Source organism: Chamaea fasciata, unplaced genomic scaffold (genome assembly GCF_029207755.1).
Source record: "Chamaea fasciata isolate MVZ Bird 193981 ecotype frontalis unplaced genomic scaffold, bChaFas1.0.hap1 SCAF_4, whole genome shotgun sequence".
In the NCBI taxonomy this organism is placed as follows: domain Eukaryota; kingdom Metazoa; phylum Chordata; class Aves; order Passeriformes; family Sylviidae; genus Chamaea; species Chamaea fasciata.
The window spans coordinates 38748611-38773828 of NW_027094089.1; the positions used below are offsets into that span (position 1 = coordinate 38748611).

The 25218-nt window shown below is 38.3% G+C and overlaps 1 protein-coding gene across 1 annotated transcript in view; it reads left to right on the forward strand.

Moving 5' to 3' along the window:
* Positions 1-25218, forward strand: part of TRPM3 (transient receptor potential cation channel subfamily M member 3) — a 286642-nt gene that overhangs the window by 243748 nt on the left and 17676 nt on the right. The window contains exons 17-21 of the mRNA XM_066181327.1: positions 114-281; positions 7184-7324; positions 12804-12932; positions 14815-15066; positions 20066-20240. Coding sequence (XP_066037424.1) covers positions 114-281; positions 7184-7324; positions 12804-12932; positions 14815-15066; positions 20066-20240 — 865 coding nt within the window. The remainder of the gene's footprint in view (positions 1-113; positions 282-7183; positions 7325-12803; positions 12933-14814; positions 15067-20065; positions 20241-25218) is intronic.

The window sequence follows — 25218 nt, forward strand, 5'->3', positions numbered from 1 at the left end:
TATCTTTCTTTTCCTTAATCTCCTGAGGGAGTTGTTCCATTTGATGTTAAGTAATCATTATGACCATAATCTGTTTTCTGTGATGATTATTGTTATCATTATTATTGCTTTAGGTAATTCTAGGAATTCTACTTCCTCCTTCAATCCTCAGCTTGGAGTTCAAGAACAAGGATGATATGCCCTACATGACCCAGGCCAATGAGATCCATCTTCAAGAAAAGGATCCAGAGGAACCAGAGAAACCAGTGAAAGAAAAAGATGAGGAAGACATGGAACTCACTGTAAGTTCTCACAATAAATCGTCAGCCTCAGTGCTGTCAATTTGTTATTCCTACCCATGCAGGCATTGCAGACCAACTGGTGGCTAAATGTAGCACTTGATAAGATATTACTCTTCACACTCCTCTCTCCTCCATGGGGCTCAAGCCACACAACTTGCCTTCATTTTGTCTCCATGCTACAGGAGTGCATGGTGATGCTGTGTTGTAATATCCTCATATTTTGACACAATTTGATGCCATATTGTCTGAACTAAGTGAATTAGATTTTAGAAACACTCAGTTGTGAAAGATGACCTCTCTGGTGGAAAAGGGCTCATCTTTGGTTGGAAATGCCAAAAGATTCATGGAAGCTAGATATTTTTTTTCTTTTAGTTGACTTCACTACAGAAGTCAACTAGAAGCTTGCTAGAGAGTAAGCAAGTGTGCAAACAGGCCAGAAGAATTACAAAAACTTACTCTAAAATTCTTTTTGTATTTGTGGTCATTGCATTTCACACAAACACACATCCAGTTTTTAACCCACTGAAGACATTAGCAAGCAGCTAGACAGCTCCACTTCTACAACTCAACAGAATTGTGTAAGGAGGGACTTGTCAGTATTAGTAACATAACCTTTGAGGAATAATTTACACCACAATGAATCAGACAGCTAAAGCCCTGAAAACTACACAATTCATCTACCACCTGTCTCTTGTTCTCCTGTATCATATAGGCTATTACATCTGCCTTAGTCTAGTTTGGTTTGGATTTGTTTGGGTTTGGTTGTTGTGTCTTTGAAAGGCTTAAAACTCAGCTGCAGTTGGTCAGGATAGAGAGATAGATATAAAAGAGATTTGCCTGGTTTAGTTAAAAAAACAAAAACAAAAACAAAAAAACCCAGACTGTTTCCCACAGGCAAACAGCAGGAGCTGCCCACAGGACCCCGACTGCAGGCAGGCAGAAGGACCTGCCTACAGGACCCAATATTCAGGCAAGCCGAAGGAGCAGCCCACAAGACCCACCTACAGGACTCGTTTGCAGGCAAGAACCTGGCTGTTGGGAAGGGCCAGAAGCCAGAATAGCAGCAGTGGGCAATTCTCTGCTCATTAGCTATTGATGTCAATTTACTAACCCTTGGCTTCTGATCCCCTTATGAAGTGCCTACTCAAATCAAAGCACTTTGCAGGCTGCCTTTTACCTGTCAATGGGGAGAGATTTGGGGAAGATGTGTTTTCCATCTCACTGTAGTTACCCCTGCTCCTGGTTTCTTGTCTACAATACTGTTTTCTTTTTCCTTTCTGACTCCTGTGAGTGATGTGTGCAGCAGGTCTGCTATTCCAGATAAACCTTAGATATACCCCCTCTTCTCCGTTCCATGTGCTGACAGTCCTATTGCTCTGTTCTGTCAATGACTCTTCCCTTTATTCCTTCAAATTCAGTGTATCACTCTAGTAGTGAAGTTTTAGGCACTTGAAACCTCTTCTATAAAATGATAGTGGAGTCCAGCCAGTTTAGAAACAATATCTTTGGTACAGCACTACTCACATAGTATTTCTGCATGTAGTCTATACCATACTGTAGAACTTCTAACATAGCTGTTTCACTCAGGTTCCCCTCAATGGTGAGGAGAGGTGAATTGGTAGCAGAGAGATCTTTGCATGTCCATGTTTAGATGCCACAGGCAGTTACATTTAGTCACCTGACATATTTTATGTTGCTCCAGCCTTAGTCAAATGGTCTGGCATGAAGGTCAGGTTTCTTTACTACCAATCAGACAATGCCTGAAAGATGTTTTGGGAAGTGCCTTTGTAAAGTTTCCTCTTAGCCATGGTATCCTTTAATACATTAAGGATGCCTTATAAATACTTCAATAAGATTAATCATTTATTTTGCTGGGATATCATAAATGGTTAATCCATTGCGGAACTTTGAATCAATAGATCAGTCACTCACCTAAGCTGAGTTTTGTTCAGCATAAAGATTAACACACGAAGCATTTTTATCTCAAAGTTCCTTCTCTGGCAAATAATACATAATTGAAATAATCTTCTTGATTCTCCTTCTAATCATTCCAAATGAATACTTCTCAAGTTTCTGTGTTCATCATGTTACACCCATATTCTCTCTGCTAAAATGAGGACAAAGAAGTCTCATCTAAGCAGGGTCTGTTCATTGATTTCCTGTGTGTCTTGCACTGCTAAACCCAAGTGACTGAAGGCAGGCCAAGGAGTCAGTTTCTTCTTCTGTACTGCACTTATGCAGAGTGCATGAGGTACAGGGCCACAGTGATCTTTTCCCTATTTTACACCTCATTTGCACAGAAAAATGTGATCAGCAGACTGTACAGCAACAGTGAAGCCTCCACATGGGTGCATCTGCCTCCAAGTATGTATTTGCTTTATGCTCCTCTTAAAGGGTCTGGTGGGTAACTGAACATATGGCTATACTATGAAGATGTGTTTATTCACTGTAAACTACTTTTTCACACCTGCTTTTAAGTTTATAACAGATACATGAGAGTGATAAGCTCACATTTCTTTAGCACCTAGATGCTAAGAAACAGAGCAGCTGCTCACAAAAACACATTGGAATACTGCTCTCATCAGTGCTCCTCAGCACCAAGAAATTTACCACAGTTTATGTATGGAGCAGACAGTCATTAATTCTGAATATTAAACACAGAAGAGTAGAAGGGCATTAAAGTCTAAAAGCTAGGGATATTTTCTATTTGTACAGTGTCCTAATCAAGGCCTTAACTGCTGAAATTCATGTCAGTCAGAAACCCCAGAAGTCTGCCTTCCTCCCAGAAAAACCCTTATTCTGGAAGCCATAACTAGGATCATCCTTAACCCTATTTGGTGCCTTATTGTTTGGATAATAGAGCTCCTCGGTAAATGGTTTTATTTCAGAACACAGAATAATTCAGCAAAGTCCTTTAAAAGACGTTTCTGTTGTTGTTTGGTTCATTTTGCTCCGATTTTCCACAATGAATAGGAAGTCTTGACTTCCAAGAGCATCACTGAGTTAGTCTGAGAACTTTTCAGCAGCAGCAAAACTAGTTCTGTTGGCCTCTGGGATCACATAAATTCATCTGTGTGCTTAGCCTTTTCTCAATGGCAAGAAATAAGCAGATATTATTCGTATCAGTAAAAATAGAGTTCTTAAGACAGAAGAGTCTGAAGATCCGTGTCCTAGTGCCCCTGGCCCAACTCACACTTCCAGTGGGAGACTAGTCTCACAGCATCTCATATGCCAGCAACAAGGCACCCCATCAGCTCTTCTGGAAAACAGAACTGGGAGACACTGGTTGTGGCAACAGAAGTGCTGACCCTCTCCATGAGGAGAGGCTCTTTCTTCCTCCAAGGAATTTGGAAACCCTCCATACCACCACCACCACACGTGTGCCCTGGCACAGTCTGTGTTCTTTGCCCTGCTCAGCAGGCAGAATGACTGAGCTCCTGACACTTTAGTTCTGTTCCTCTGTAACCACCAAGCATATGCAAAATCTACTTTTACACATCTGTAAATCAATGACATTAAAACATTTTTCTACCAGTGTTTCAGGGCAGAGAACAGTAATCCTAGAACAACTACCATGGGGGCAGCACTTTCACTCATAGTGTAGGATCCAGCAGGGTGTGCTGACCGAGGTGTCTCTACACAGCTATGTATCATTTCCACACCAGTTCTCGGTGAACTGGGATAAGTCTCTATATAGCATGTAGATTTCACACAGGATGAAACCTGTATTCATTCCAGAAAGACTGAAGTTCCTGTTATTTAATTATAGAACACATAAACATAGTGTAGGATTGTTAACATATATTGAAGCAAAAATGTACAAGCCAAAACTCTTCCCTGATAGTTCATTATTAGCAAACAGTCCTCAATTACATAAAACAAAATCTAGCCCAACAACAACAATAACAAACCCCCACCCCCCCCCAGATTAATAAAATCTCCCTGTAAAAACTATGCAAACATCAATCCCTTCAGGCTAAGATGATGCAATTGTACTGTACTTCACGATGAGGTTGAGCTGCTGTCAAGCTTACCTTGCATTACTCATGGTGAATCATGGACAAAATCATGTATTAGCGAAAGAGATGCCACCCACACACAGCAGTGTGTTGCGTTGTTCCCACCCTACTGCATCCCACTCCAAGGAAAACATTTGCTCACATTTGGCACTGCAATTATTGTGTTAACACAGTTACTTAGGTTATTTCTGAATGTTTCTAATGGAGAAGCTTTTCAGTTTGTTAATACTGAGGTATGATTAACAGTCAGGAACATCAGGCCAAACCTAATCCCCAGCCATCTCAGAGAAATTCCCCATCTGTAGTATGGGGGAGGGGAGAAGGTAGTATCATACGATAGAATTAATTCAAAAATAATTATAACGAGATAAAATTATGGCATTGTTGTCAAGAAGAAAGCAGTAGCAAACAGGAAATTAGAACTCATAAGCTAAAACATAAATCCCGATATTGAAATAGCATTTTCATAAAAACATCCACAGGTCTCTGAATTAATTGGAATTAAGTCTGTCTCAGAATTTGTAAATTTGTAAAATTGTGACGGATTTGAACTCTGCAAAATAATCCCTTTCACTAAAGCATGGCATTGCTCATTTGATAAAGCAGGCAGCATTCATTTTCACTCTGCTGCAAAATTCCTGAGCACCAGAGGACAGCAGAGACAAAGCCTTGGGAAAAGCTACCGAAAACTCTCTATCTCCAGATGGCAGTTTCCCCCAAAATGCGTCAGTAAGTAAGGAGAAGCAAACAAATTAACACCTTCTTGGGCTAAGGTGTTCCCAAAGCACTCAGATCATATTCAATTTTTCTTTCCCCCCAAAAAACCCAAACAATGATATGGATCAAAGGATCACTTTGATTTTGTGGAGTTCAGGTAATGATATCTTCTGTGGAGGTTGTGTAATTTCTGCTACTGTAGTTATATTCAATAAGTCTCATAACCATAAAAACCCTTCTCTGCGTAACAGCCACTTTGTCTTTTTCCTTTTTTATAAAAGTCTTGATGGAGTTCCCTGGTGTTTTATGTGCTCTGTGAGAGCCAATAGGAGGTACCTTTAAATTTTTAATGGGCAATGTTTTATCTGTGTTTATGGAAATTACATTTAAAATCTTCAACCATTAAATCTAAAGGAAATAGGTTAACTTGGTCAAATCAGGCTTTAGTTTTTGAGACAGTCCCAGCAGGTTAGTTGCAGTGCAGTATACTTCTGTCCTGAATCTTTGTATTTTATAGAAAACATGCTCAGCAACATCTGTGTTTTGTCAAATTCAAAAATATAAAAGTCCACAAGGAAAGTAATAATAATAGAGGAAAAACTAACTGCATAAATGAAATTAAAGGGAAGGAGCCACATGGGACCAAGCACAGTCCTAATAATGTTACAAATATCTACACTGACTGAAAAAAAATTATCATTACAAATTACTACTTCACAGGAAAAAGACCTATGAATATTTCAACATGAGGCTGGAAAAAAGGAGGAAAAGATTAGATTGTGATTCTTACTTTTAAATATGTGAGAAGTGCATCACCAGTTCCTGCAGGGCTCTGGAACCTGATCAGATAGCTCCTGTGAAGCCAATTAGTTAGTATGTGCTGTGCATCCTGTTGAATCAGAGAGTACAGAGACAAGAAGGACCTTTTCATAGAAAGACCATATATCTGGCATCTAATTGTTCCCTTAGTTTTCCACCATTTAAGCTGCAGATGAAGACAAGGCGTTCTTTGCTGTTGGTGAAAGTTTGCTTCAGTTAACATAAAAGCACAAGGGTGCCTTCATCTGCTTGTAGAAAAACATTATAGAGGCATTGAAACAAATGTATCATCATGCAGTCCCTGCATATTTAGATTTTTTTCTTAATTCTTGCAAATATTTCATGTGCAGGCTACTGCATTCCAGAGGTGCATCCACAGACTAAATAGTAAGAACTTGCAAAGGGCACAGTGAGCTAAAATCCAGTCTTAGTTCACTAAATAATTGCTTCAGACTGAACATTTAATAGATCACATTACACTTCAAATACAAAGGAACTCCTTTTAAACACTAAGTTCAGTGATTGCAGTTTAGTCCTTCCACTTCTCTGCAGCGGATAATGAAAATTAAGGGTAAACAAAGAAAATATTACCTTCTTTTGACTGTTAGGTTTGCACTCATAGCTGAGGACTTCTTAAGTTTCTTGAGCTCGGTGTAGCTTCTCAGTGGGTCTGAATTGCAACCGTGAGATCAAGCCTAGCAAAGGCTTGGGCAGTCTGGAACTTCACTATGGAAGAAGCTACAATCATGTACCTGGATGTTTCAGTTCAAGGCTCTTCTGCTGCAGTAAGCTTTATTAGTGAGTCTTCTTAGATCCATGTAAGCTTCATTGAGGGATCATGGCCTGGGACAGGTCCAGTTATTAACTTAAAAAGTGCCACTGTCATCTTGCTTCTGTTTCAGTGTCTCCAAACTCATCTTTTCCCCCATTGTTCCCTCTCAATCTCAGCCTTATGAACTTCTCCTTGTTTAAAACCAAAATTTACCTCTTTTCTGTCTGCATCTGTTTATTGTATAGACGTACGCCACAGAAAGCTGTTGTCGGGTAAAAGTGTTTCTGTCTATATAGCAAAAAGGAGAAATATTCTCCACATCCTATTTTCTGTTCACTAGTCAGGAATTCCACTCTCAAGCTGAGGGTGGAGGCTAAAGCTATAGTTTTCCATTTTCAAAGTATCAAACAGAAGCCTTCCTGCATAAAAGATAATTTAAAAGCAAAGCATTTTATGCCTAACTATGATAGCCTGGTTTTATCTAGAGATCAAGAACAGTTTCCTATTGACATTTCAAAAAATACTGTAATTTTTCTTTCACAAAGAAAGAAACACAAATATATCGTTTCTTGTAGGCAATGCTGGGACGGGGGAATGGAGAGTCCTCAAGAAAGAAAGGGGATGAGGAAGTTCAGAGCAGGCACAGAATGATCCCCATTGGAAGAAAGATTTACGAGTTCTACAATGCTCCCATCGTGAAGTTTTGGTTTTACACCGTAAGAAATCTTTCCTGCCATATTAATAATGTTTGTACAAATACTGAAATTGGAGTAAGGTCATCTTTTGTGTTTCTTTGATGTCTACATTGATATGTATTAGAGGACTTACACATAAGTAGTTTAATAAAAATATTTGGTGGAAGTCTGCTATCACTGCAAACCTTTCAATGACTTTTAAAGGGTACTATTTTGTTCAGGAAGTTAATGGCTAAAATTGGAATGATTGTGTATGCTTTTCTTTAAATAAAGTGGTAAGGGGCAGTTTGCTGTAGTTCTCCTAAGGAATTCCCTATAGGAGAATTAAAAATAGGGTTGCTTCCAATTTTAAGCCCAGTGGGAGGCTGGTCTGAGGCAAAATATGAATTATCTAATAACTGATGAAAAACAGAGGCAGAGAACTTCTTTCCTTGGAACATTTTTACTTTTTTCTGTTTTGACTACTTGTCAGAGTGTCTCTCAGAGAAAATGTGCATGTAAGTACCCACAAGATATCAAAGATATGACTGACAGCCAATGTACATTTTTCAGGAACAAATTAGGTTAAATCAGTATATTCTCCCTGTGTTAGAAAGAAATGGACCTTCCAAAAGGAGTAGAAAAAAATTATGCCGTATATTTCAATTCCAATAAAACAGTACCAAAACTTCCCAGGGTTTTCTCACAGCTAAATTGATAACTGCTATATTAAAGTTACTATGTGAATAAAAAGCTTTTGGACAATTAGTTCTCAAGAGTAGGTATTAATTAATAATTATCAAGCTGGAAGCAAGGATTAGAAAGGATGCCGTTAGAAAGGGTGCCATTTTTATTCAAAACTTGGATGATGGTGTAGGGATCAGTTATTATTTTAGTTGTTACTTGTTGTTATTGTTATTAGTTATTTTGCGAATTGCACTAGAATGTAGAAGGATAAGACTCAAAAGATCACAGAAAGTAATCCTTTCAATCTTCTTGGCTGGAATGCTCCATCCCAGTTCAGCTTCTGCATCATGCGATAAGTGTGGACTGGTTTGAAAGACCCCAAAAAAGAAGAATATTTCCAGAGGTTTGTAGAGCTTGACTTAAGGGGAGAGATTAAGGAAGTGCGAATGTTTTCTCTGTTTAAAAAAAAAAAAAAAAAAAAAGCGTACGCAGAAGAAACGTAACAGTTTTCAAGTATGTGTAAGTACCTCGAAATCCTTGCTGAATAGGACAAGAAATAACACCCAGACAGTTCTAGGTAAGAAGTTAGGAAACTGTTTGTAACTGGTCCAAGAAGTACTGTTATGAACTGTGTGAGGACATGCTAGATTTTCCATTATTAGTGATTTCTAAACTATCTTATCAGGACGTACCTCCATTATGATACACTGGAATTAATCCTGCCTTAGCCCAATGGAACTGGCTGGATGGTTTCAGGTGATTTTTCCCAGTCATATTTTCCATCATTCTGCTGAAAGTGCAGCAAATCACAAAGAATGGATTCTTATGCAAGTGACTTCTTGTAAGAAAAATTGCCTTGCAGACATTGAGAATAACTCACATCAATCAAGTCTTAACTGTGGTGGACGCTGTAGACTAGCAGTTAATTTAACATCTTTGAGTAACTTACTGCTCAACTCGGTGGCCACTGAACATTAATCAAGCCCCTAAGTCCAGAAACTACTTATCAGCAGCCTAGTCTCATTATCAATTGCAGTGCACAAACAGAAAAGTCTTTACACTGCAAATCGAAAGAGGCATTCTGGCTTTCCCTGTTAGTTCAATTTTTAAATGGGAGAGAGAAATCAATATTGCATTTCCATTTAGACTTGTTCCTACACTTTTATGTCCAAAGGCAGGTCTCAATCAAGGTCATTTATTAAAACTCGATCTTGGATACACTGAACCTGGAGAGCAAGTTAAGGTGAATTCTGGCTGCCATGCTTGACCTGTTGTGTATATTGAGAACTCCTGGAGACTAAAAGCAGAACAAGTTACAGAGAAGGGTTAAAATTGCCCAGCCTATCACAGTTTTGCAGATACACAGGCACAAATATTATTCATGGATTGCAAAAGAGATCGTTCAAATTTTACATTCCACAGCCCATAAAATGGACTGTGGAATGCAAAAGAAGTGCAAGTAAAAGGCCCTATGGCTATTGTATGCCTCTTAAGACAATTTGAATATTCTGCACTTATTTATCTCTATTACTATATAGCTGTATTCACGTTCATTCTTTAAATACACAAGAGTGAGTTAAGTGAGATATTTGAGTAAGTAACATTTGGCTCAGTTGACATTAGGCAACTTTTTCTCAAAAAAAATCCCAAAACAAATCAAGCAAAAAAAACCCCAAAAACCAAGACTAACAAACCAACAATTAACTCCCCACCAGCTTCAGCCTTTCTCTGTAGACAGGCAGCAATTTCAAAATTCAGCTACTCTGTTCTGTTTCGTTGCATTGGAAACCATGATGCAAATGTTTCATCTCACAGATTGCTTGCGCAGAAGAGGATGATCTTCTCCTACTGTTGCCTGCTCCCACTGCCCTAATATCAAAAGAGGAGAACTCTTGTAATAGTGTGAAAATAGTAACATAAAAAGTAGGCTTTTATTGGAAGCTTCCGGGTATCCTGGCGGTGATGTGCTCACATGGCGTTGGATTTCTACAGTCTTTATAAGTTTAACAAATTACTAACATAACTAACAAATATTGTCCAATTAGAAGAGCAGGTGGTTAGGTTATTTTCCCTGGGTGCTGTCCCACTGGAGTTGCTCTGGGGCTTCTTTGCCCCATTTCATATTGTGTCTCCTCAGATGCTGATTGGAAAATAGAAGACTGCTCCTTGTCAGGCTTCTTCTTCTGATGAATAAGACTAAACAGTATTTCAGGAGTGCGTTAGAAGGTTAACTGACTACTCTAAAATCTAAGAGAAAGGGTAGCAAAAATGCTAGGAACTATATAAGTATTTAATAGTAGTCTAAAAATCTACAAATATATAAGAAATACATTAAAAGCTATATCTTTAGGTATCTCTACAACTAGGATTAACTGAGATATTAACAGGAAGTAAGAGGCCATGTTTCTTCCTCTTCTGAAAAGAAAAGCTGCAGAAGAGTTGAGCCTCGAGTAAAAGTCAACATCAAAAGAGCTTTGCCCTAAGTTTTGCATTTTGGGACCACTTCAGTTGATGATCATTTAGTTATTGAAATCAATCAGAAAAGAGGAGCGTAATCTCCATGAAGCATTAACCTGTTGGTACAATTTCCAGGTTTGTCCTCTACCACAATGAGTGTTCCAGTATTTTTCAATAGAATGGGACTGCATCCATAGGAGGGCCAGGTGCAATCCACCCTTGAAACTTCTTATTAGGCACTTCTTTCCTTAGTTTCTTCTGGTACTGCCCTCCAAAGTGACAATGGCAACTCCTAACTCTTTGTCAAGCCAGGTAAAAGAAAGAAAAAACTGGGTTCAGCTACTTCTGTAATAGCACTTTTAAAGAATCTTGAGTACCAGCATGAACAGCTAAACTGAAGTTTGACCACAGTGTTGGATCAGTGTAGCCTCCTGGAAGGTGAGAGCAAGTTACAAGTGTGGGGAGAAGGAGGGTGTCATTCACTATTGAAGGGCTTATTTCTTGGGTTAAAATGGAGACATTTCAGTATAATTTTACTCAAAAGTCAAGATTCTTTTGTCAAGCAAAATCATTTTGCAGTTTTAAGTTTGAATTGACAGAAAGAAACCTACCAAAACCTAAAAAAGCCAGCATTTCAAAAGAAAACCAGGAAGGTGTGAACCCCCTAGTTACAGTTAGATTCTTGTCGTTTCTGTCTCTTTTGTAATCTCAGTGTCCTTATTTTTATGCCCTACTGCCTGTAAGTGCTCACCAAAGGCTGCTGAAGCAGATCAAAGTAGATTTCCTGATAATTAGTAATTATCAGGAAAGTCTAAGAGGAGTGTTAAGTAACAGTACCACCTGGCTTTTTGCTCTATATTAGAAGGTGCTATTTCCACTAGAGAAGTGTGTATCAGTTCTGCCTGCCTCAGACAGAGGTTCTCCTGACTCCAATGTCACCCTAAGTGTTAGTCTGCATCAACATTGCTCTCCATTTCCTTTAGGAGTGGTAAGGGAAGAGCAGCCTCCAGACCTGTGCATTGCAATCCATCCTCCCTCCAAACTGAAAGACAAATGAGATCATTTCCTCCTCTGCTTTATGGGGGCAAGAAGTAGTGCTTCAGCTGTCTGGTTTCTCTATACTGATAGTTATAGCAAATAGAAAAAAATCTCTTGAGTGTCCTCAGCCAGCGACTGGAACAAAATCCAGAATCCTATGGCTTTTACAAAGAGTGGAAGTGACATTCTCTAACAAATACAATACAACTATAAACTCTATTCTGTGATGTGCAGAACACTGAAATAAACCTACCCAAAAGTCTCAAGGCCCTCTGTGGTTGTTTCAGCTCACATCCCTTATACGCAACAGTGAATAACAGACAGTTGAGAGAGAAAAATTGAATTCAAATGTAGATGTATATATTACAGCTTTCTGTCACAATGACTAAATGTTCATGCACAGAACTGAGTCATCTTTTCTCTGACTTATATTTAGCCTTAAGATGCATTTTCTTATAGGGCTGCTGTTTGAAAGGCAAAGTATACAGGTGGTTGGATTCTGGCCGCCATGAACCAGAGTGGAATCCTTGCTACAGCTCATGCTCCAGAATGACACTGGAGTTTCTCTGAACTTTATGAGCTTGATGATACAACTTGCCTGACCTGGCTTTCTTTGACAGACCATTTAATTACATGCAGCATGCAGAAAAACAAAGAAAAGGAAACTAAAAACTGAATTCACACTTTCCTCTGGATCAAAAATTAGCCTGGAAGATGAATATATTAGGAAGGAAAAGAAAAACATTCACACTTTAAAAATTGCAAAAAATTTGAGGCAAATGAATGGATGGGTATGCCTGGCTCCTTGCTGCAGCAGTGTGAGTAGGAATAGCAGTGTTTTGGGGAGAAAACATGCTATAGGTTAGGTCAGTACTACAGTGGGTAAGAAGACCTCTAATAATGCCTAAAGTCTGGGCCATATTAGACTAAATGCCTAAAGACTCAGGCCATATTAGGTGAATGAGGGGGATACACGAAGGAGGGTTGTTAGAGGATTAAATGCTTTTAGAAGCAGGTGAGGGAGAAATCTTCACATAGCTTACTGAATTGGGTAGTTGACACAGTGGTATTAGAATTGCCATCACTGTGGGTTGATCCAAGGGAACTGCATTAATAAAGTTTTTTTGAGGAGATAGATATAGCTGGACATATATGCATGTATTTTTGCAGATTCCATAGAGCATGTGACTTAATGTGAGCTTTCTCAGACAACCCAGGACAGTTTTATTGTTCTTTTGTCTCTGAAACCCTGGTAGAATCAGAAATATCAAGTCATATCCAACAGACTAGCTCATTTGTACAGGCAGTGACAGTTGATACTGATTTTTTTTCTTCACAGCTGGCCTACATAGGCTACTTGATGCTGTTCAACTACATTGTGTTGGTGAAGATGGATCGCTGGCCATCTATTCAGGAGTGGATTGTCATCTCATACATTTTCACTCTGGGAATAGAGAAGATGAGAGAGGTAAAGTCTCCCCAGCCAAGAAAGAATAAAAAAGGAATAAACATGGGTTTAGAGGATTTTTTTTTTCATTTTAATATCTCTTCTTATTACTTTTCTCAGGGTATGTTTTTATGAATGAGCTTATCATGAAATTCTCTTTTTAGAAAGGCAGATGGATTGTTACAAAAAGCAGGAAAAAATATCTATCTTCTTCAATTTTAAAATTAGCTGTTTCTCTTCTTCTCTTTCTGTCTTTTTCTCTTTCTTTCTCACTTTCTCTCTTTACTTCTTCTTTCTGTCCTTTTTTTCCTTCCTTCTTTCTCTCCTTCTCCCACAAAATTTCTGTGTTCAGATTTCAGTGTGATCCTCATTTAATAGCATTCACAAGTACAGGGTGATCTTCTGACAAGTCTTAAAGGTCTGCAAATTCCTTAAAACGCGACTCTTGAACACTTTGGATTTGTCGAGCAATAGTGCGCAAAGACACATAGAGCAGAGACAGAGCATTTAAGGTAGCACTCAGTTTATCAAGTGAGTGAAGTGGCTCTCTTACCCTGCCCCTCATGGTCTTGCCCACCTAATGCTGTCCTCTTTCACTTAGCCAAAGGTGCATTTATTCCACAGTGACGCCAGAGGCTCGATTCAGCTATAATGTGAGTGAATGCGAGTCCCATTGACCTCGGCTGAAATAGCACTTTTGTACCCCTGGGCTGAATCTGTTATCAGTTATGTTTGTACATCCTGAAGCTAGTGCTGTGGAGGACTAAACTAAAAATGGACTTGTAACACTTAGGTTTCAAAGACAGGTTTCTGACACTGGATGGTAAATGCTACTTTATAAATTAAAAGAACAGAGAAAAAGACACTACTTGAGTGGCCCAGGAGTATATGTCATTAAGTAGAAGAGAAAGGAAAGCAATGGCAGTAGCCACACGAGGACTCTACAACACTGATGGAGAAAATGCACTGCTGGCTCAGCAGGTGGGAGGCTGCAGACAGGAATTGTGTGCACTGGTTTTTGTCTAATCATTCACCCCAAACTGTCCTTTCTACAAAAGTTTACCAAGAACTTTTGTCACAATTGATTTCTAAGGAGATGTTGGAATTGTTCACAGATGAGCCCAAAATTCATTCAGAAAACAAATTACAAGAATGACATTCATTTTTTGAGGAGCTATATGAGTTTGCTCAAATGTTGTTGGGCTAAATATAGAAAATTAAAACTAACAGCTTGTTGACTCAGTAAAAGGTAGGACTTAGTCATGGACATCACTTGAATAATAGTTTAAAGAGTAGTTTGGGAAAAATAATCAAGGTTCACAAACGATGTTGCAAGGAGAATGACAATAAATTCATGAGGTAGGATTATTTCTTTTTGTGACTTTTATTCTTGGCTGTGGAACTTAATTTCCGAAAACAGGCCCAAATATTATCTAGTATCTCTCTGTATTAAATTTCTGATGCAGAGCTTTATGATTATTAATTTTTTCTTGGTCATTTGATACATATTTTAATATAATTTTCTTTAAATATACAGCTTCTTTATATGTGAACTTTCTCATTAAAAAAAGTCTTTCTGTATTTTGCCCTCTGTTTCAAGACTCTAAGTAGTGTTAATACATTTGAAAAACAGAAATACATACACATATTTCTTCTGATTTCATGAGGATTTTAGATTGTGTGTTCACTTTGTCCTTTAAAGTATCTTGCACATAGACACATTCTAAGAATCGTTAAAATTGAAGATTTTTGGGGGAAAAGATACTGAGAATACCTGAGATACTTGGATGATAAGCATCCATCAGCTTTGCTTTTAGCCAGCGTGGCATATATCTGTCTGTTTAATATATATTTCTTCAACTTTAAGACTGCTCAGTTCCTCTCCATTTCCTCTGTCCATCAGATCCTCATGTCAGAGCCGGGGAAACTGCTGCAAAAAGTCAAAGTTTGGCTGCAGGAGTACTGGAATGTTACCGACCTGATAGCTATCCTGCTGTTCTCCATTGGGATGGTGCTCCGTCTGCAGGACCTGCCCCTGCGGAGCGACGGCCGCGTGATCTACTGCGTCAACGTCATCTACTGGTACATCCGGCTGCTGGACATCTTCGGCGTGAACAAGTACCTGGGGCCCTATGTCATGATGATCGGGAAAATGGTACGAGGAGCTGGAATACCTCTTCTGTTTGACAGCATGTTCTTGTCTCAGTGTCCTTAGCCAATGGCATTGCTGCAGATTTACCTGTATTTTTTTTACACATTAGTGTTTCCATGTAGACTAGAAATCAGTGCTTTATTGAATACCTCCAGAATCAAGGATTAGGTTTTTCCTGTTCTGTTAGATAATGTATCATTTGTCATACATCATCTGTTCATCAGCAGCAGAGCCACCTTACACCCCTCTGTGCCTCGTTTGCTGGAGGTGCAAAGGAGATTTGGTGATTATAAAGGAAGGTGGTTAGTTAAGGTGAAAAAAATTTGCTCAGGTGTATAGTACTCTGAGACTCTCAATGTGTTGTAATACTCATGGTGGGTTCAAAACTATAATGGTTATGTCTAAGACTGACCCTTCTATAGTTTGATCCACATGTTCTTCCATCATTTAAGTTCAGGTATGTCCCTGTGAGATGAGAAATCCATTTACTAAGTGCAACCTCTGTGGCCTGGGTACATCAGTTGTACACACCATAGCAGGAATATTAACAGTTTATGTAATAGTAAATGCCTGCACAAGGAAATCAAGAGTCATTTGCATGCTTGACTTTTGACTTTTTAATTTTTAATTTTCATGTTTCAATTGAAATGTTGCAATGAAGCAGCATTTTGCTTGTTTTAGTTAAAGAAAATGGCTGGATTTACAGATGCACATGCACACATCCCTGATATTTGGATACCTGCATATGTAGCTAGTACATGTGTTCACGTTTTACGTGCAGTATCCAGCTTTTCTTGTGTAAATCATGTCTGTTTCATGCATTTTGGGGTTTAAGATTTGGAGTTTTCTAAATATATTAAAGCCCTTTGAAGCTGGCTTTAAGTAAAAAAAGTAAAGTGAATATTAACTCCTGTAGATGAAATACTACTGCTGTCTGCTATGTCACAATAATCAGCAAGTCCAAATGGGCTGTCTGTTGTATTTATCTTACAGTGGTCCTTAAAGAAAAGCTTCATCATAAGAAAAGGGGTATGATTTATGAGTGCATGGTCTGCAGTATCTCCTTGATATTACATTAGTCACAACAGGCTTGGTGAGCAGGTATTAAACTGAAATGCAAAATATACATCCAGTTACGCAAGAGGGAACCGTTGTCTCATCTTCTCAATTTAACAGCTTTCTACTGCAAACCCACAGTGGTGGGTTTGACAAAGAAAGAACAGCTTAGTGGGAAAAAAGTGAGGGAGAGAGACTGAAGGAAAACATGAAAGTGATAGCTGAGTTATGTCCTGGAAAAGGGATTTTGAAGTGCCCTCTATTCAAGAAAACCTATAGGAGGTTGACGTGAGGTTTTGCAGAGTTCCAGAGTGAAAATACTCAACAGTTCTTGTTGGAAGTTATTGTAAAAATACAGCAGGACCAGAGAAAGAAATACAGATCAAAGGGAAAACACTGCCTTAGCAGGTTCTTTTCCTGCTGCATTTGGACTCTCTTTCTGCCAGTAGATCTGGTGGTCACTGGGGCTTACACAATACACAGTGATAAAACTTCTGAAAAAATCTACCCTTCTACTCTGTTTTATTTTTCACAGCTACATGCACTAAAAGTATCAGAACTGTGGTGCTAACACAGGCAGTATGAGCAACACTTCTATAACAGAGGGGCCACGTATAACAGTCTCCTAGCAGTCAGTGTTACAGGTGGCTTATGGGAGCCCAACTCCACCAGCAGTATAAAGAGTGGTTTATTTTTCTTCTAGGTCACAGAGAAAGGAAGTGATTGAAATTAATAACATTTTCATTCATCACTTTCACCTATGTACGACAAATCAAACCTTACTCCACTTTCTGTGGAAAACAAATACAGGAAAATCACTGGCATCTGTGGGCTCCGTACCTGCAGTAAAAGATGTTGCTTTTAACTGCCAAATTGTTCTGAAGCTCTGGGAAGCTGTTAAAGGAGGCAAATTCTATTTTGTGCCTTCCTGTTGCTTGGTTTTCATCATTTGTCCAACTTTCCTTGCACTTTCATCCACTCTGACTCATCCCCTTTGCCCACACAAGCAATGCACAGCTGGTTTGAGTTACAGAGATCAGCCTCTCACATCTGTTTTCTGACCAACTTACTCTCTTGTGCAATCCATGACCAACTCATGCACTCCCTGGCATTTGCACCTGCTGACTCCAGGCTGCTCCACAGGCTCTCTTGTGTATTTTTGTTTAAATCACACATCTCTCTACCTCCTTGCATTCTGTCTTCCAAATGGTGTTGAAAGTTCAGTTCAGCATTATGAAGGACATCAAGTTGGTTATACATATTTCTACAAAGTACATCACAACTACTGAGGTCCTCAACAGGCCATATTTAATGCCTGGGACCTTTTTCTTTGGCTTCTATTGTAAGTTCTAGACTCAGGAGGAAAACGATGGCTTTTTCTATCTTTCCAGTGTTGATGACCTTTCTCATCACCTGCCTCTAAACTGCAGTCAACAAAATAGCTGTAAGTTTTACCTCTGGCCACTCTGATCAAATATGCAAGTGAAATTAAGCAAGAAGCAGGAATGGGCTTGAATAGTTTAAATGCAATAGGTTAAGCAAAGATGAAGATACAAGGAGGAAACTTAATGGCCAAGTTTATTATTATCTATTAATTTTAGTTACATAATGTGCTTGTGCTTTTCTGCTTTTTGCATAGTGATAGATATCATTTCCTTAAGGAAATTTCAGGTATGAAATTAAATGACTAGAATGTCAAGAGAGTCAGCGATATATCAGTTACCTTAATGTGTGGAAAGATCTGCATTTTCTTAGCCTTTCTGCAAATACAGAAGCCAAAATATAGCTAACTTCTTCATGAAATTGTACCCAAAAAAATTGTGGTTTATCACTTTTTTAGGGTGACTTATAAGTTCTTCAGAATGATTGAAATAGCTATTGCCTTGCTAAAACAACAATCGTAATTTGACACCACAGGCCAAAGGACCTAATACAATGTTCACTGAAGTCAGCTGAAACTTGTCCATATATTTTATTGTATTTCAGAAAAGTTACTGAGAGTTTAGAAGACACCTAATTGAAGGAGAAGAAAACTAATCTGAATCTTGAGTAGAGAACAGCACTAAAAAATTTATTTCTTGCAACGTGAAGTTACACCTATGTGATTCCTGATCAAAAAATGATTGAAACATTTAGGACATTGTCTTAAATTGCCTCAAAATACTCATTTTGTTTATTTGTTTGCATGACATTTGAAAATAGTTATTACATTACATCATATCAAGTTATATATTGCCATCTGGAACAAAGTTTGATCAGACAAAAAAGGAGGAATAAGGTTTCAACTCTAGGTTTGTTCCCTGAAAGCAGTGAGAAATAAACATTATTATTCAGCTTTCCCATTTCAGGATGCTTTCTGAAGTCAAATGATCTGGAATTCCTCTTCTTGAGAGAATTTTTTTTGAGAGACTAATGCCCTGAATTAAATAGGAATGGTGATGATTGACTTCACTGTGTTTTAATTATTTAATGTGCTTCTTTTCCTCTCTTTTGTCCCCAAGAGTTTTTTTCTTTCTTTCCTGCTTTTTTTATGAACCTCAAGACTTTTGTTTCTCCCTGCTTTTTTTTTCCACTTGCTCTTGGTTCCTTCTTTCCATCTTCCTGATCCTCTCTCATCTGACCCCTGTTCAGCTGGCGCCTTTCTCCTACAGCCTCTCTCACTAAACATGGGCATACCTTTTTCTCTTTGATAGCCTGTAAAACTCTTTTCTCTGGTGCATACTTTCCCAGCGTTACCTTGACCTCAGGTTGCTTTAGAATTGAAGAACCCCTGCAGCAGTGCCAGATCCATCTGCTGCAAGTAGGTTCCATAAGGCCACCAGCTGAGGTGCAGGTTGGTTTCACACCACTCTTGCTAGGAAGGCTGAATTCAGCTGAGCCAGAAAACGCAGACACTGGAGGCAATAAAACTCATAAGGTTTAGAGGATTCTTAACTTGATTTTTGGATTGGGACAAAAGTTATGTCCAGAACTGTGAAAAACAGCAGAGTTGTAACAATTCTAAAGACCTGGCAAGTCTGTAAGTTTTAAGGGGATCTTACCAGGGGCTTTACACGACTCCCAGTTCTTTTCACATTTACTTTGGGTTATCTCTGCTGTACCTGCCTGATACCCATTGTTCTTCTCCCTTGAGTACCTTTTCTAGAACAGTGCTGCTTCTAATCTTCAGATCTATTCAGCATCTTGTAGGATTGCTGTCCCATGTTTTTCAGAAATATTTTTAATGGGTGGGTACTGTATGCAAGCAGTAGTTAATCTTGGGCATATGCTAATGAGGCCCTCAACAGAGGAGAAGAGCAGAGTTTACTGTGATTATGTGGTTGTGGTTTTTTTTAATAAGGCAGACTCCCCCACGAAGCGGATTTTTAGCCCAGCCAGTATCACAGCTTTCCTTCCTCATTGATTACCACCATGGTGTCCCTTATGTTGCAGTAACAGGCTGTTCTGCCACCCTTTCCTCTGTCTGTTTGTTGCAGCTCCCTTTGCTCCAAGATAATGACTACTAGTGAAGAAAATTTTCCTTGTCAGTCCTTTTGCTTATGTACAGTTACCACTTGGTGCCTAAAAACAATACATCTTCTCACAACCCTTGTCTAGACCGGGCTGCTGATTCCAGTGAACCTATGTATTCTTGTTGATGCAACTGATGTGACCAGATGGTACTTTGTATTTTCAAGCCTGTTCATAACATTTGAATTGTTCTTAAAAGTGACACCAGGTAAAACCAAGGACACAATAATACCACTTCACTTCTTTGAAAAATAAATTTTTAATGTGTAAATGAGAGTGGCTTTTCAAAATTTGTTTTTGAAAATTCTGTTTCTAAGATTCACAGACTTTTTCTTTTTTTTGCAGCACATAATAATAGGAATATACACAAATAAGTTCCTCTAATTCTTTCCCTTTCTCTCTCTCTTTCTCTCCTTTTTCCTGTCATTGCATTCAGATGATAGACATGATGTACTTTGTCATCATCATGTTGGTGGTTCTGATGAGCTTTGGTGTGGCAAGACAGGCAATTCTCTTCCCCAATGAGGAGCCTTCATGGAAGCTGGCGAAAAACATTTTTTACATGCCTTACTGGATGATCTATGGGGAAGTGTTTGCAGACCAGATAGACCGTAAGCAAGTTTATGATTCTCATACTCCAAAGTCAGGTATCCAACTTTGATCAGGTGATGTCCTATTTAGATCATGTGTGTTTGCTCAATAAATGGCTCTGGATAGAGGAACTTCTTCAACACAGAGAATGGTTGCAAAAGTATTTTTTCAGCTAATATTGGGGTGTCAGTTTCAGAACATGCTTCTGCCATCACTTTGCAATCATTTAACTGGAAAACTGTAATGCTAAATTATCATGTATATAGGGAAGGTTATAAATATGTCTTTTTTACCAGATTGGTAGCAAGAATCCCCTTCCAGGTATCCAACATGAATTTGGGAGTATACCTGGGACACAAAAAGTCACTTCTTTTTTTCTCATCCTTTGGTTTATTTTATAACTTCATATTGAGCATCATGCCTAATAATTGAGGGTTACGCCTTTCAGCTCCTGTACTTCATGGGGATCTAATCTGATGAGTTTTCTTTTCTCTGTTACCTTCTCAGTGCCACACTTAAGCTAAACCCTGTGATGCAATTCTTTGGGTCTAATAATTTGATCCATTTTAAGAATATTGCTGCATTTATTTTTAGAATGCAAGACTATGCTCACACCTTTGCAAACAGGAAAAGAGCCAGTATGAAATATATTTTCTCCTCAGGATTCATTGGATAGTTGATCGGGAAATTGCTGGTTTTCTGTTTAGATCAAATATTGTGGTGCCATGGTTTGTTTAATTTTGTTGCATTATCACCAAATGAGAGAGCTGGTCATGGAAATGATGTAGTAGATGACCAAACTAAGAATCAGAAACAATGTCATTGCTTGCAACTACTGTCATGTAACTGATGTTTATCATTCCTACCTAACTACATGTAAGTCTTGGCAACATTTGGAAGTCAGTACCTTTTCCAATGGCACATGGCTTCCATGAAAACTTGGCTTAGGATATTTCATTTTATTCTGTGTACTATCTTAGGAAAGGGCAATATGTTCAAAATCTATTTCTTCAGTATTGAAAAAGTGTGAATAAAAAAAATGTTTATTTTTCCTCAGCTGATTAAAAGTAGTAAATGTATCTATATCACAAATAATGCCCCCAGTTGAATATAGTTTCACATGGAAAAATGTATACATATCCCATAGCAGACATTTCAGCAATTTCATGGTAATTTCTTCTTCCTGGCTAGCACAGAATCATTATTGTGGATACAGATGAAATCTCCTTTTTATCTTTGCATCCCTATTTGGTTTTCAGAGGCAGCATAGCATGCAAGGAAGTAAGCAAACACCTATATTCACTAAATTTCTCACTATGATTCACTTTTTACCCAACTCCCTCATTTTTATCCTTTCCCTTTTATTTGTTTTTAAAAAATACATCAGTTCCAAAGGTTTAATAGTTGGGGATATAAAATTTCATCTTGCTCAGAAGGCATATTTTAGAGGGCTAAAGGTTTGTACCGTTAAACTATAACTTCCTTCTACACGCAGAGTTATGTCTGTCCCTCTACAAATGGCCATTTATTGATTTTGTACTAAGTAATTACCATAGTGCAACAAACGTGGCAACTGGCTGAATAAAGTGTTTTGTTGTTTTCTTTAAATGAAGGTCTGATTACAGTTTAGAACCCGTAAACATAAGAAACTGAAGGGTGTTTAGGTACTAAAACAGGTGGCAGGCTGCATGCCCTTGCACAAGGGTTTGTGTTATTTAGATGCACAACATTTAAATCATGCAAAAAGATGCAGAGTAATTATTTCTGAAGGAAAATTATTTCTTAGGGAAAGAAAAAATCCTGGCAACTTAAACTCCAGCTTTAAATATAGGCACATTGTTTTTCTGCCTGTGTCAAGGTAACTTGGAGTTGCAGCAAAAGTGATGATGTCAAAATGAAAAGCAACACCTACTTCCTCCTTCCTGAGAGGCAGGTGATGCAGGGAATTAGAATCTGCCACTCTTCCAGCACAAAATATGTACTGTATGTCATGTCTGTCTGATGCTCAGTTGTCTCAAAACTATTATCTGTGGAACAGACTGGGAGCACAAGCAATAGTTGGTGATGATGTTACACAACTGTAGTGAGCTGATGGACACCCAGAAGGTCTTACTAGTATATGGACATTTTTTCACATATTTAAACATTTGCTGTTATTTATATTTTCCACGTTGTTCCAAGTTAAATCATCCACTGTACTCATGTTAAAGTGCTACAGCGTTTGTACTTTCTCAAATAAGATAAGCATGTTCTAAAATTGTTATGCTATATCTAAACTGCAATTTACCTTTATGGCTTAGAGCCCATTCCTTTTTAATCAGTATTATTTTAACAAAAAAAAAAAAAAAAAAGTTGGTTTGTGATTTTGTTTATATTTTGGTGTTTAATATTGCTATATTATTAGCAAGCTTGAGTTTCAGCAAATGTGCTGATCATTGAATGTCATGTTGATTTGAGCCTCACTTCTGGAAATCATCCTGATATCTGAGAAATGTACAATAAAGTAGGCTACTCTAACTTTTCTAATTTCCTTTAAAAAAATTATCTATTTAATTAATTCTTTTTTATTTTATTAGTGAAGCATGTCATTAAGGATGACCAGATACATATCTGGATCCATCTAATCAGCTGGCAGCCTATTCATCCAGTGGGTCTACTCTGATTTTTATTTCAACACACTGCTAATTGCCTTGCTCAATATTTACATTTTTACCCATAATTTCTGTATTCACATCATTTTTTTTCAGGAAAAACATGTTAGCTGGAGTATGTGTTAGTGTCCTGTTGGTATGTGATTTCATCTTCAACTCAAAAGTGAGGACAGATTATATCCTCGCTTCTGGGATTATGAATACATTATTCAGTGGTTGTGTTTATTGTCAGTGGTGTCCATAACTACTACATACCTATGAGTTTCTGACTAAGAATTAATTGCAAAATGGGGGGAAGGAGAGTAAATCTTTTAGGTCTGCATTCAAATTTTCAGGCAAAGTCAACAAAATCAGCAAAACCACTCTCTAAGTAGTTCCTCTTGGACTGACGGTTCATCATAACATGACCACAAAAAAGGTCTAAAAACCTTGTGATATTAAGCAGGTGCTTCATATAAAAATATGTAGCACTAGAATGGCCAGCTTCAGTAATTCTTGGATGAGAAGGAAAGTTTGAGAAGTGAGAACCACTGGATATGCCTAAAACATGCTGGAGGAGGAACCACAGACAGTAACACATGGAAGAGTGGCCACTGCTAGCAATGGAGACATCCTCAGTTCCTGGTGCTCTTTCAGTCCCAGCTACTGATTAAGTCCACAGCCCAGCTCCATATGGGCTTGCAGAATGGGGAACTAGAAAAAACAGACTTTACTATCACAGTGTGATCATAATGGTCCTCCTTTAGGTCTCTGAGCAGGAAATGAGTAGAATATGATCTATAAACAAGGGAGATACAATTACAATTAAATAGACCATATTGTTCCCACAACTATATCCAGCTGTTCAACTAATTCTTTTTAGCTGATCTAAAAGCACAGACAGAAGGTTACACATACAGTGTTGTCTACTCAGGAAGTTTTAGCAATTACGTGAAACAGTCTTTGGAAGTATGTAAACATCAAGGAACAGTCAAGCTACTTCATGGAAAAGTTTAACCAGCCAAAATATTAGTCCACGTGAAACATCAATAATGACTGAAACCACCCTGAGCTATTGAGTTTTGACTTGGGCCTAGAAAACCCCAGTTAACAACTGTTTGGATTCAGATAAAGGCTTAGACTGGAGCATTGAAAGCAGGCAGTAAGCTAATCAAATTTATGAATTATTTAAAGGTCAGGAAATGAAAAATTAATATATTTTAGGAAAGGAATAATAATAAGAGCTTGATAAATTGAAAAAAATTAGAATTATATCAATTATGTAGTTAAATAAATGTATATTATTAGCCACTGATAGCTGGGGGAGGAAGGAGAATCTGAATCAGGGAGCTGGTGGTGGCATATGCAACTATCTCACTTTAAGGCTGTCCTTCCTAATCCATCTGAGCCTTGTCCTGCCCATTGGGATCCATGGGGCAGCAGCCAGCCATGTAACTGCTTTAGTGAATGCCCATCCAGAAGTGGATTTCCAACAAACACTGTAAAATCTCTCCCTCCGTTCACCACACATTGGCACTTGTGCTGGCAGTTGTAGCCAGGAAGATTCATAACACAGTTCTCACCTGTGGAGAGCTTTGTTTTCACCTTACAAAACTATCTGTCCCTCCAGAGTACTGTGGATACAGAAGGATATAAGAAATACTGAAGAGGAAATGTGATTTTGTTGGTAAAAAAACATGTCGATAGAGGAAATAAATGCCAGCTTGGGAAATGGCAATCATCTGTAGAAAATGAACGTCAGAGCTCCCATTTTCCTGTATTCAGAAAGCTTAAGCAATGGAACCTGCTGTTAGTCAACATGGCTTTTGGGAAGTTTTTCAGATATTCCTGGTGTCTCACAGGTCAGATTTCCATCTGGTTTTTTTTACGAGCTGAGAGTACTTCATGTGCCATCTGGAATCTGAAGATCTGAGTTGTGTTGGTTTCTTGTGTCTATTTCTGTTTTGGAAAAACCTACCTAGTTTAAGAGAAAAAGATGGGACCTCCCTCTCTTTGGAGGCATATCAAGTAACCAAAATGCAGTCTTTTCAGAAGATGACAGAGCATTATACACAGGTTTTAACTATTCAATGAACTTCAGAGGAAACTATAATTACTACAAAAAACTTTTTAAAAATTCTTTATATTTCCTAATTTGTTAGGCTTGAGTTTTATAATTCTTGAAAATTTCTTAGTACAAATGACAATTCTGTACTAAACTCTTTATGACCTTACAGGTTGCATGCTTTTCATGATTCGATAGGAGCTTCCTTCGAGGCCTGTCCTTTGCATGGACCATTCTGGAATTAGAACAAACACAGCAGCTCTGTACAAAACAGAATCAATCATGCCTGTGGCAATACTTTTA